This window comes from Leuresthes tenuis, unplaced genomic scaffold, assembly GCF_036924035.1.
Source record: "Leuresthes tenuis unplaced genomic scaffold, fLeuTen1.0.hap1 SCAF_20, whole genome shotgun sequence".
Taxonomy (NCBI): domain Eukaryota; kingdom Metazoa; phylum Chordata; class Actinopteri; order Atheriniformes; family Atherinopsidae; genus Leuresthes; species Leuresthes tenuis.
In genome coordinates this window covers 9,297,489-9,309,515 of record NW_027325374.1, presented here as the reverse complement: position 1 = coordinate 9,309,515, position 12,027 = coordinate 9,297,489, and the positions used below count along the sequence as shown (strand labels likewise).

The 12,027-nt window shown below is 38.2% G+C and overlaps 1 protein-coding gene across 4 annotated transcripts in view; it reads right to left on the bottom strand.

Annotated features, from left to right (window-relative positions):
* The window catches only part of LOC140278195 (carbohydrate sulfotransferase 15-like), a 234,996-nt gene that overhangs the window by 210,246 nt on the left and 12,723 nt on the right, over positions 1-12,027 (bottom strand). For 2 of the 4 annotated variants that reach the window (XR_011909182.1, XM_072373140.1), the window contains exons 2-3: positions 4,106-4,678; positions 1,594-1,933 (exon numbers count right to left, since the gene is read on the bottom strand). Coding sequence is in view for 3 of the 4 variants with exons in the window: in XM_072373140.1 (XP_072229241.1) it covers positions 1,594-1,933; positions 4,106-4,546 (781 nt within the window). In the remaining variant the exon portion in view is untranslated. Of the gene's footprint in view, positions 1-1,593; positions 1,934-4,105; positions 4,679-5,360; positions 5,489-12,027 lie in introns of those variants that run through there. The other 2 variants (XM_072373142.1, XM_072373141.1) reach the window with 2 other exon arrangements.

Genomic DNA, 12,027 nt, shown 5'->3' with positions numbered 1-12,027 from the left:
TGTTTGTCACTTTGTTTGAGGGAAGGACTCGTCTACCACCTGTTCAAACTCTTTGAATGCCAAGCCAGAATTGTGGCAGCATTTGTTTTGCATTTGTTTATGTATATGAATTCTAGAAAGAAACACAGTGATGATTTACTCCTAATGTTTAATTCTCCAATGTTTAAATTAGGAACCTCTAAATGCTTATGTAATATGCAACAACACTGTCACTGAATCAATTGATTTGCAGACTAAATTAATAATGTATGCTTGCACAATAAGTTATATAGAATGAAATACAAGGTGTTGCAAAGCCTGAGTGTAACAACTAAACACTGAGAGAAGATAACACAGCAGAGAGGTGTCATAGGGAATGAGTGCTGAAGTAGTGCAAGCAACAGTTCATCTACACATGTGGGGTCGATGCGTGAAGAGGTTTCAGACAATATTTTTCACCTATACTCTGCTTAATTCAAGCGGTTTTGACCACAGACACAAATCTATGTCACAGGTGTTGGTAATGTTGGTGATGATTCTTGTGCATTTACTTCAAGCTCAGCCATTAGAAACATTATAAGAACAGAAATATATTTTATATAGAAAATGATCTTTTAGTTCAGACTCAATTATGCTACTCAACATGCTGCTAGAGGTTATTTTATTTTACCAAGGACTCTTTCTCAATGTACAGTATTATATAGAGCTATTAAGGAGTGGAATGACCTCCCGAATTATGTTACACAACAAAGAATGGTCTGTTTTAAAATTAAACTAAGAGATTATTATTCAGATCTTAATTTTGACCATTAGTGTAAAGTGGGTCTGGGTATCTTTGTGTGATCTTTGTATAATGACTCAATGTAAGAGCTGGGAGTGTTTAGATTTGGTGTTTGTTGTATATGTTTTGTTTGTATTTGTACGTATTAAGTATATGTTTTCTTATTTATTTTTGGTGTAATGTAATAAATATGTATTATTTGTCACAAATGGATTTGAAAAGATCCCAGGAAGACTAGCTTTTGCTTGGCAAAAAGCTAATGGGGATCTTAATAAACAAATAAACAAACATTTAGGAGAAATGCTACTTCATAATCTGAACCATCTATGCACATGGAGATAGGAGAGTTACAGTCACAAGGGCATTCAGGAAGGGGGGATGGAGGTGGGGGCTTAGGGCGATTAGCAATGTTGCAAAATGTTGCAAGTAAATACATCATTATGGCTGTAAACTCGGGGCTATGAGCTTTCAGGTATATATTATATTTCAGGAATATAAACTGTGTTTATATACGTTTATTTTCATGCACAGCACCAGATGGGTCATTAATATAAATTTTTTTCATTAATTGTATTGGAATCACACAGTGATTGAACGGTGTGTGTAAGAATAATAAAAATTACCCCTGAAATGTTAAGAATCTGAGGAAGGTAATGATCATATATTTTACCAATAAAACGTCAGTAAAAATATTGCATCTAATTATGCTCATGAAAAAACACGCCTGCCCTGAAGTGAGACCTCTTTGTCACACTTACAATGCTGTCAGTATTCCATTACTGTAAACCAGCATGAGATCTCTAGCACAGGAAGCTGAAGTGTACTTTACTCACCAAACCTCTTGCGGGTCCACCAGTGAGGCTCTTTGAAAGTGGTGAACTTGACATCTGGGTGCAACCTCAGTCTATCATACAGGTCTGTTGTGCCACACTTTGGTTGGCCAATAATATAGAAATAAGGAAGACATCGCATGCGGTAGAGTTTTTTGTTGCGATGAAACAAACGTTCATAGAAGGTGCTCCTCAAATGCTGAAAAACTGTCCGGAAGCGTCGCGAATAGCGTCCATACAAATTTGTCCTGTATGGATCTGAGGTGATATTCCCAGTGTATTCCTCATACCAGCAGGGGTTCTTGATACCAGGCAGGAATTTTCGAGGAACAACCGAAAACATCTGTAAAGGCAAAGAAAACAGGCTGCATCAAGCTCTTCTGTTAGCTTACTTTCAAAAACATTTCAGATAAAGCCTTCTGTAAGCTCAAGATTATCCCGCTAAGACTGCACATACAAAAGCATTCCAGTCACTTCAAATACACAGAATTGTAAGAGGTTTGTTGTGACAAGTTAAAACCTTTTTTGTATACTGGACTCCATGCAGGAGAAGACAAGCACCATGACAGGTTTGTGCAGGTAAAAACAGTCTGGGAGGCCAGTTTTGAATAATTTGGCTATTAGGGCATACACAAAGAGTCGTGTGAAAAAGAGATCACACCCAGTTTAAATTCTAAAGACTTTAATATCAGGACATTATATATAAATAATCTTATCCTTACCAGGTCTTAAAATTGGGTACATACAGCCTCAGATGAAACAAACATGACAAATTACACCTTGTGAATATTTATCTAACAAAGAAATAAGTCTCATTGCATGTCCACTCTTGCAGCTCCCATGAGAATAAAGAGGGTAAGTAGCGACCAGTTGCTTCTATACGAATGCACTTGATTAACTGGTCATCAGGCAAGTGTAGGTAAGTCCATAAATTACAGAAGTTTTGGCAGTTTGCTGGACATGCAAGACAGTTGCCAATCTTTCCAAGAGTAAACCCACAGCAAGTTCACCCCAAGGTCAGACTCTGCAATGCTCAGAGAAATTGCAGAAAACCTGAGTGCTACATTTCAAGACTCTAGAGGCCTCAGCAAGTTCAAATTTAACGTTCATGACAGTACAATTAGAAAAAAGACTGAACAAATATGGCTTGTTTGGAAGGGTAGCAAAACAAGGAGGAAGTTACATGGACATTATATAAATAGAGGTGCAGTATAGGTAAAATTTACAGAGAAATTAAGATATTCCTGCAAATGACTATGCACTGACATTTCCATCTGACTTCAAAAGTCAAAAGTTTGAACAATAGAGAACTCATCCATATTTATATTTTCAACTGGACTGACAAGCTCTAGGTAGGGCTAAAAGTGAAAAGTCTGAAAACATGTTATGTGTTGTTATTAAACTGACTCCCTATTTACCTGTTTTTAAGACCTGGAAAGACTTGAAAAGAGGGTGTACCTTCCTTTCCTAAATGCAGTTAACACGATTGTAAATTTTCAGTGAGTAACTGAGGTATATATTCCAACAAACATCAGCAGACGCTTGAGTTTTAATGGTTGCAGCTCTGCTACTTCTGGTAAGAAGCCATCTTCACTTTTCCTTCTTTTTTCAGGATGCTTTTTTTTTGTAACTGTTAAAACTGAAAATTTGTGGCATTAAAAAACTCAAACCTGGATCCTTGTCCATGCATTAATGTGGATTCCAAGTCCTTAATTCAACCAGGGAGAATGTTCAAACTCTAACACTTGAACCCTCACCTGCCCCCACATTTTATGACAACAGTGTACGCGAACATAGATGCAGTCTGCCCTGAGGGAGCAGTATAATAATTGTTTTCATAATTTTTTGATCAAACACTGCAGCAGACCGTTTTATTATGACTTGCTCACTAGCCAGTGAGACGCAGCAACTACGGCCAGTTAATAAAAGATCCAATCAGCTTTACTGCATTGATTGTACCATAACCACACTTTTTTATTTATGAATAAGATCAATAATAATAATGTTCAATAAGAAATTGAATTTTTTGCAAATAGGCTCGGCACAAGCTATTGTAATTAGGACTAATAATTAACTGAACTAGAATTTTACATGAAATGGACATTGAGGGAGCCACAGGGACAGTGGGTTGGAAAACTCTATGGCTCTCTTGGATCTATGGATCTCTTCTGAAAAAATAAAAAGACCCCCACAATCATCTGGTGTAACATGATGTGTTTTATGAGGTTTTTAAGTGGAGTTTTATCTTTCTACAAATTAAATTATACATGGCACCCAGTCTAAATGTATTGGACCCTTATTGAATGAATGAATGAATACTGATTACGTTATCTCCAAGTTTAGATGAGAGATAAAGATCACGTTGGGACATATTTGGTGATTAATATATAGAGATAACATTAATAGCATAAATTAGTATAAAACATAGAGATATTCTTCCACAATCTATCCTTAAGATCCATTTGACTATATCAAATTAGGACACACAGATAGCATGTGCTTTGATTTTACTCACATGTTGATCACTCCTAACCAAAGCTTTAAGCTCTGGAAGCTGTCGACTGCTGCGAAACTCCACCTTCGATGTGATGGACTTGACTACTATTTTGATGTGTGCGTAGTCCTTCACTGAAGAGAGATTAAAGGCAAAAGGTCCCGGGCTGACCAGGCCACTGAAGTGGTAGGGGGACGGGGTGAGGAGGAGGCCCTTTTTGTCCCCTGTCAAAATATATGAAGCCATGATAAGGAACATGACTGCCACGCCAAACAGAAAGCCATAGAGACGAATCCTGCGGAAACAGCCCAGGCTTGTCCAGCGTTTTGGCAGCTCCCGTTTCACCTCCAGAACTGCAAACAAGTTCATGGGCGTATCGTCCACCTGCAGGACCAGTGGCCTTTTGCGGTAGTCGTCCACAGTGGAGCCCAGCAGGCTGTACTTATAGTCCATCTGTGTCATGATGTCCACAGCTCAGACACAGGAAGGTAATATGGACCAAGAGCCATTCAGACAAGGCATTTTGGCATGAGAAGATGCCCAATAGTTGATATCCATGACGTGTTGTGGAGATCAGCCCACCTCATCCACCTGCTTACCAAAAGAAAAAGGAAAGTTAGCAAGGAGATACTGATTATCACTAACATTTCCCCACTGTTTTCATGCAGAGACTTTAAATACAGCAACAGGTATTACTATCAGCAATATGTGAAAGCATTCTTTCTTCACCACCAACACCTTCCACTCAAACCTCTGTGTTTTTGTGCAGGTGTAGCAATATACGGATATGACAGTGAGAAATTGACCCACTAAAGTGGCATATTTTTTTTCATGACAAAGTGCTGAGCAAAAATCATGCAAGGCAGGTCTTACACCAGTCCATTCTGCATATCGGAATCACAATATGGAAAAAGCGATAAGGACAAGGAACGCATTCTGCCTGAGAAGTAGAAGGAGGGATTATATTATCAGAAAATAGTATTCCACTCTATGAACTCGCAAGGATGAATAGTCACCCACAGATAAAAAGGAGGACCAGTGTCTAAAAGATGAAAGAATTGGGGATGTTTAATGATAATGCTCCTGCAGTGGAACATGTCCGTTTTATCCTTGAGGCTTTCTTTGTGTCAGAAACAGAGCCAACATGATTGGATGTGAACATAATATAGTACAGTGACAGAAAGCCAACAAAGCTTTGGTGTAAAACAGTCTTCAAAGGATGGATGTTCTAGTATATGGCTGTTTTACACCTTCATGTCACCAATGTATGACACACCTGCAACCTGCTCCTGCTTGCATATATCATGAGATACCGGTAGTGTGGATGTGAGTCATCGCTCTTTCTCACATTTGCCAATGTTTTCTGCTGCCCCCCACCACCACCTATCGCCCACACCTTTAGCACGACTCTGTATCTGTAGAGCTTGTGGCAGAGCTGATAAGAAGACAGCTGGAGCCTCCCTGCTCAAGCAGAAGCAGTGTCATTTACCTCCAGCTGGGCCGTCAGCTTCACCCCAGAGCAACAGTCACTCTGGGAGACAGGTGTAGACATAACAGATTCCACTCTGAATAGATTGAGATTCAGACCTCCAGCCCTATTCCAGCTTCAGTTCAGGAAAAAAAAAGGAAAGGAAAATAAAGTGTTCACTGTAGTTTTGACCTGTTTATACTGTTAACTGTAAAATAGAATTGTTTGAGCAGAATTATTCTTAGTACAAAAAAATATTCCATCACAGCCTGTTCAAACAGACCAGAGAAACAGAGAAATCATTTTGAACAAATGAAACATTAAAAAAAAAAAAATTGGTGGTTTGCTTTAAACAAATGCGATGATTGCATCCTAGCGAAGCCATCATAAAGATGGTTACTCCAATTTAATCAAAGCTCAATTCAAGCAAAGGTAGGATGACATTTTAAGGATTGTACTGTCTAATATTGTGAGCATAGGCACTCCTCTGTATTTTGTTATGCTTTTAACACTTATCAACAGCTGGCCTCCTTCAAAAATGCCTAAGTCATTGTCGTTGATTGTTGTGTTCAAGTGTGTGTAAGAGGGAAGGAAGATGGGGGCATGAGAGTAAAATATGGAAAGAGAGGGAGGGAGAGAGAGACAAATAAAAATAGACTGGAGAGATGGAGGGAGTATGGAAAGAGGAAAAAAAGGAACTGTGTCATTGATGAAAGAATGTCATTCTCAAGGGAAGTCACATCTAAATCAATCAGTCTGCTAACTGCAGCAGCAGCCGACTGGCAGCTTGACAGATCTGCTCTATTCATAAAGAAAATACATTGCTCCTGTCCATCAAATCTGATGAAATAGCTTAACTCCAAGAGAAATATGTCCACAGGGAAGTGGGCAAAGGGAACACAAGGTTGCGGCAGCCACCTTTTCCAGCTGACAAACCATCAAATCACTCAAGGTGAAAATGCAAATTTTAACAATTAAAGTTTTTTTATTGAGTGAACCTATAACATTATTACCAAGAAGGCTGCTTTACAGTATTGATATTTGAAAATTAAAAAATCTAACAGCAATCTATCAGTGGATGGTAATTTCCTTTATGAAGAAATGGTCAACATAAATAGCATGGCAACCAAAAGTCTTAGACTCCCATAGTCTGATCAAGAAGTTCTGCATGGACAAATATACACTATTAGGCAATTTTCACTGCCCTTGTTTTAATCAACAATTTCATCTGCTTTACAGCTTGCTCCTTTAAAAGAGGTTGTTGGGAAATGGCAAATTTGGAAAAAAAATTGACTTCATAGCCTTCATTTCACAAAGGAAACTGTTTTTTTATCTTCATTTAAACAGCTTTTGTGAATTATGGCTTTACCCTTTCACATAAATAACACTGTATGCTGAAAAATCGCGCTAAAAGGTCATCTTTGTGTTACAGTGTAAGGTCAAGGGAACTTTACGTAACAAGTTGGTATAAAGCTTGTATGAAGCAGGTCTGTTATTTCTGTATGTATTCAGTTCATTCATTATTTTCATATTCTGTATTATATAGCACTTTGGGTATGGGAAAAACTCTGAGTCCTCTCATTTTAAAGATCAATCACATGAACTATATAGATAATAAACTTCAAATAGCATCAGTAGGACTGGCTGCGCTGATGGCTCCATCCCTGCGCAGTGAAAACAGGAATGGACAAGGCTTTGATAACTCATCAGAGGAAGACCTCTCCATACTGCCTACTCTGCCATTCAGGAACACATGAGTGCAACAGGCAATCAGGCAGATTTGTTTAAAGTCTGTCATCTACACCCCTCCAAGCTGCTCGTCCCTACTCTGGAAAATCAACTCATCTCACAAACCAGCGGTTAACTGACGTTCTTCTTTGTACCTTTTTTTCTCTGCTTAATAATTTCCTTTGTGTTTATTGCTGTCAATTTAAGATGTTTGTTTGTGTGAAGAGCTGCAGTGCAGATGGAAAGAATATCTTTTATGTATTTTCCTAAAGCACCAATCTAAATCTATTGTTAAGTACTAAGCCATCTTGTAGTATGAATCAAATTTCAGACTGCTTTTATGACAGCTTTTCTCACACAGTGAAGAAGAAATGTGTTTTCTTTGGCATTGATTGTGTGGAATGAAATGGCCAAGAAACTAAATAATAATTCAGTTGATTCACTTAATCAACACTTCCATATTGGATTTGATCAAGCCATGTACCACAGGCTTTTAATGTTCCTGTAATAAAACCTTTACATAAAAACCTACTCTTGAACTAGGACTGTTTATCAACCTATATGAAATTGCCCTTTTATGTATAAGGTTCTTGAAAAACACTGTTGCAGCTCAATTTTGTGATCATTTCCACATAAGTGATCTGTTTGAAAAGTTTCAGTCAGGATTCAGAGCATATCAGAGTGCAGAAACAGCACTGCTCCATCTGATCATGAAGATCACATAGTACGTTTTTTTTCCAACAGAGCTCTTTCGCTCTCAAACTGAATGTTTACTTGTGGTTCCTAAAGTTGAGTTTCCAAAAGTAGAATAGGAGGCAGGGCCTTCAGTCATCAGGCCCCCCTCTTGTGGAACCTGCTGCCAGTTTGGTAATCCTGAAACATCCCATAGTTATGCTGCTATTGGCCGACACTGCTGGGGAACCTCCCATGATGCATCTTTCCTCACTTTGTTCTCTTTTACTCCACATGTATATATAACATTATTTTTTTCTATAAACTTATGTTTCCTTTTCGCAGCAAATGTCCTTGGCTGGGTGTTATGGTGCTCCCCTTCTTTCCTGACATTTCAACCCCCAACTGGTGGAGGCAGATGTTCCACCTTCCCTGAGTCTGGGTCTTCTTGAGGTTTCTAACCATTTAAAGGGAGTTTTCTTTTCCACAGTTGCCTCATGCATACTCAGGACTGGGTATTGAATCAAAGAGAAGTTTTGATGTGATCTACTGATTGCCATAGTTAAGCAAATTTTTCTTTCTTTTTTTTTCTTCTTTTGAATTGGCATTGTATAAATTTGACTTATTTGGGTTTTAATTTCTTTGATTTTATTTGATTGATTATATGATTGGATAATTAATTTGAATTGGATTGTTTCTATGAATCCAATTCAAGCCAATCATCTTTGAGATGACTTTTGAATTGAATTGAATTGAATTGAATTGAATTGAATTTAACTGAATTTAATTGAATTTAATTGAAACACATACACAATTATCTATGTTTCAGATATTGGGCATGAGTGGAGGCCTTGTGTTTTTGTTCTCAGACAGCAGAAATGACATGAACGCTCCACAGCCCTTTAATAATTTATTCCTCTAACCAGAGCAGGGAATTACCTTCATACACAGCTGGCGAAGCAGTCTTGCCTCCTCAGCTCTCTTTGGAGAAAATCAATTACACAGCCTGCTTGATGAGCCCAGCTGATTCAAAGCTAAGTGCAAGCTCTTCCTCAGGTTGCCTAGCAATCACAGCTCAATATCACAAAAACAAAACAAAAAAGTTTAAATGTACTTATTGTCCTCAAAAATCTTTCCTGCATTGTTTTCGTCTTCAACCACAGGGGAAGATACAAGGGTCCTCTTCTGTATAGGGCATGAATCTAACCAAATTACAAGGGAAGTAATAATTTGCAGTTTATTTTCTTTTAATAAATGGTGCAGGACACATCTGAAAAAGCTCTAGAAGGCAGTTTGCTTTAGAATACAGTTTGTTTGTATACATGAGAGGACCGACAGAAGGATATCTTCTTAAATGTTGGACCATCTTTCATTATTCAATGCTGTTTACTTAGCTTAGCATCTAGAACTGCCCTTATCTGCCCAAGCAACAGGCTTGCAACGAGACTGGAATGTTGAGGTTTTGCACAGAACGAGTGGATAAGCTTGAGCAAGCCTGATTCATATAGTCTTGAGAGGTCAAAAGAAAATTCATAAAATCTCAAAGACAAGTTAATCATTTGACTTCAAATTCATTGTATGTTAAATCAAAGATGTAAATTATGGAGGAGGAGAGGAGAGCAATGTGTGCCGTAAAAAAATCAAAGAGCTTATTAGTGGAAATCCTCAAAACTTTGTTCAAGGTGCTGAGAAATACAAAACCTGAGAAAAACCTGAAAGAGAGGACCGAAAAGGAGATGCCAGAGAGACCTTGACAACGGGACAATATTCTGTCCAACAAGTTCTTGTGTGCAGCTGCCTTGAAGTACTCTGAGCCAGTTTGCATGAACCAGTTTAAACTACCCACTGTCATTCTAGGGACCATCTCATAAACAAAACACGTCATTTCCAATTAAGGACCACTTACTGTAAAGCAAACAGGCAAAAATGAAAAACAGAACAGGCAGCTAATGACTCAACTCAGACTGTGAGCAGAGTGTCCACACTGCCTCAGGCAGGTTGCCATTAAAGCTTTTTCCACAAATATTGCTAATGAGCTGACTGAAAACATAAAGTTTACTGAGGATGTGTTTTTACTTCTGAGGAGTTTGGTCATCCTCAATGTACAGTCACTATCTTCTTAAAATTTCAAGAGACGGGAAGTGAATTTTGGTTAGCGTCCACCAACAACACAGGAAGCAAAGTCAGGGCAAGAATGTGGCAGAAGCGGTCAGAATGAGGAACAAAGGGATTGTCATTGCTGTGTCAGCTGGAAAAGAAAAAAAAATTTTCCAACAGACCGCTCACAATAATTAAAGTTGAGCATGAGGCCACTACCAGGGGGAAAACCGTGAAACTCAGTCTGATATGTGACACCAGAGCAGCCTCATGATTGGTTGAAGGGAGCTGATGATAAAAGAAACTGAGAATGAAACTGAGACTACCTATTTTATTTAGCTTAGTGCATCTAAACAGTACAAAAACTGAAGAAATTATGGACAACAGCTGTTAGATGTCTTAATCTATACAAAATGTTTATTCTTCTTTTTTAGAGCTGATCATATTCAACTGTTCTAATCAGATGGGGCTAAATCAACCAGAATGGTTTGACTCCTTTTGCGATCATTGTCCTTACAACAAATTCAGCTTAACTTTTTGAACTTATTGGTACTTTAACTGGAATACCACAGATGAGGACTAGTAAAAAAGTATAGCCGTAACAATAATCAAAATGTCAAGCTGTACACAAATGCTATGTGGAAGCACCAGAAACTATAGTTCATCTAATGGCAAAATAACGATGGCACCAAAAGTGAGTCGATGTCCACACGACTGCATTCCAAAATGCCTTAAATTACAGCAGAAACTAATCTGTTTGCAGCCTGCTAAACAGTTGTTTTCCATTTATAGCAAAAGTAGATTCTAATATACTAAAAACAATGAAAATTACTCATGAACAGTCCCAGTCTACCCTACATTACAAAAGCCATGGTAGTTGAAATCTTGTGAAGCAGTTGGCAGCTGCAGGACTCTGATTTGGTTTCTTTTGTATTAGCAGTGATTTAACACAGGCTCACTATAGTTTGAAGAAATTGAACAGTGACTTGTGCTAAATATGCTGCTGAGCAATCTTCCACTGCTTTAAGTAAGTGAGAGTAAAGAGAAAAATGCTAATTCTGCCCGTAGACAAACGAGAAACAGTTAACCTCTGGTGTTTATCTTACATCTCAAAATTTGTATTATCCTATTTCTGAAAATGATTTATTAATCATCAAAACAAATAAATGCACACAATTATGTGGGGGGAAAAGAAAATCATGAGCTTTAACTATGGAACATTTATTTAGATAAATGAAAACAATTGGAAAAGGCATTACTGGTGAGTGTAAATAAAGAGAGAAAAGCAGCAAGCCGCTGAAGCATGAAATTAATCCTTACATTAGCTTGGGAATACAAGAGAGCATCTGGAAATATGATTGTGTGAGAGTACACACTGTACCACAGAGACCTATCATAATACAGTGTGAGGGAGTTGCGTGACCTGTCAAATATGTCACTTACCTTATCAGAACCCCATGGGTCGGCAGCCCAGTTTAATCATGTAAATCACAATCATCTAACAAAAGCAGAAAAGAGAAGATGAGCATTCTTTATGTGCCTGAGATTGAATTAATCCCTCAAATTACCCAGGGAGAAATAATCCATCACCTTCATCCAGATCACACACAGTTCGCCAAAAGATCACATCTAATTTAAAGGAAGTCGACCGTAAAACCATAAAACCATCTCCCCCAAGAGACCAGAAGACCTGAAAGAGCCATGGCGTCAAATTATCAACACAGCCCCCGGACAGTCTCTGTGCAGAGGAGGATGGTGAGTAACATGGCCTCTGCACTAAATTCATAACTGCAGCTCAGCTGGGATCACAGACACAGCCTCAGTTCAGCACTTTTCTCCATCTTATCTTATATTCAGTGTATTAATTTCACTGGCAGACTCCCACAACTAGAGCTTCCCCAGAGGTGGATAAGTGCTTATTATGGTGTCATTAAAAAGTGCAGAAAAACCATGGCTACCATTTAAATTATTGATCGTG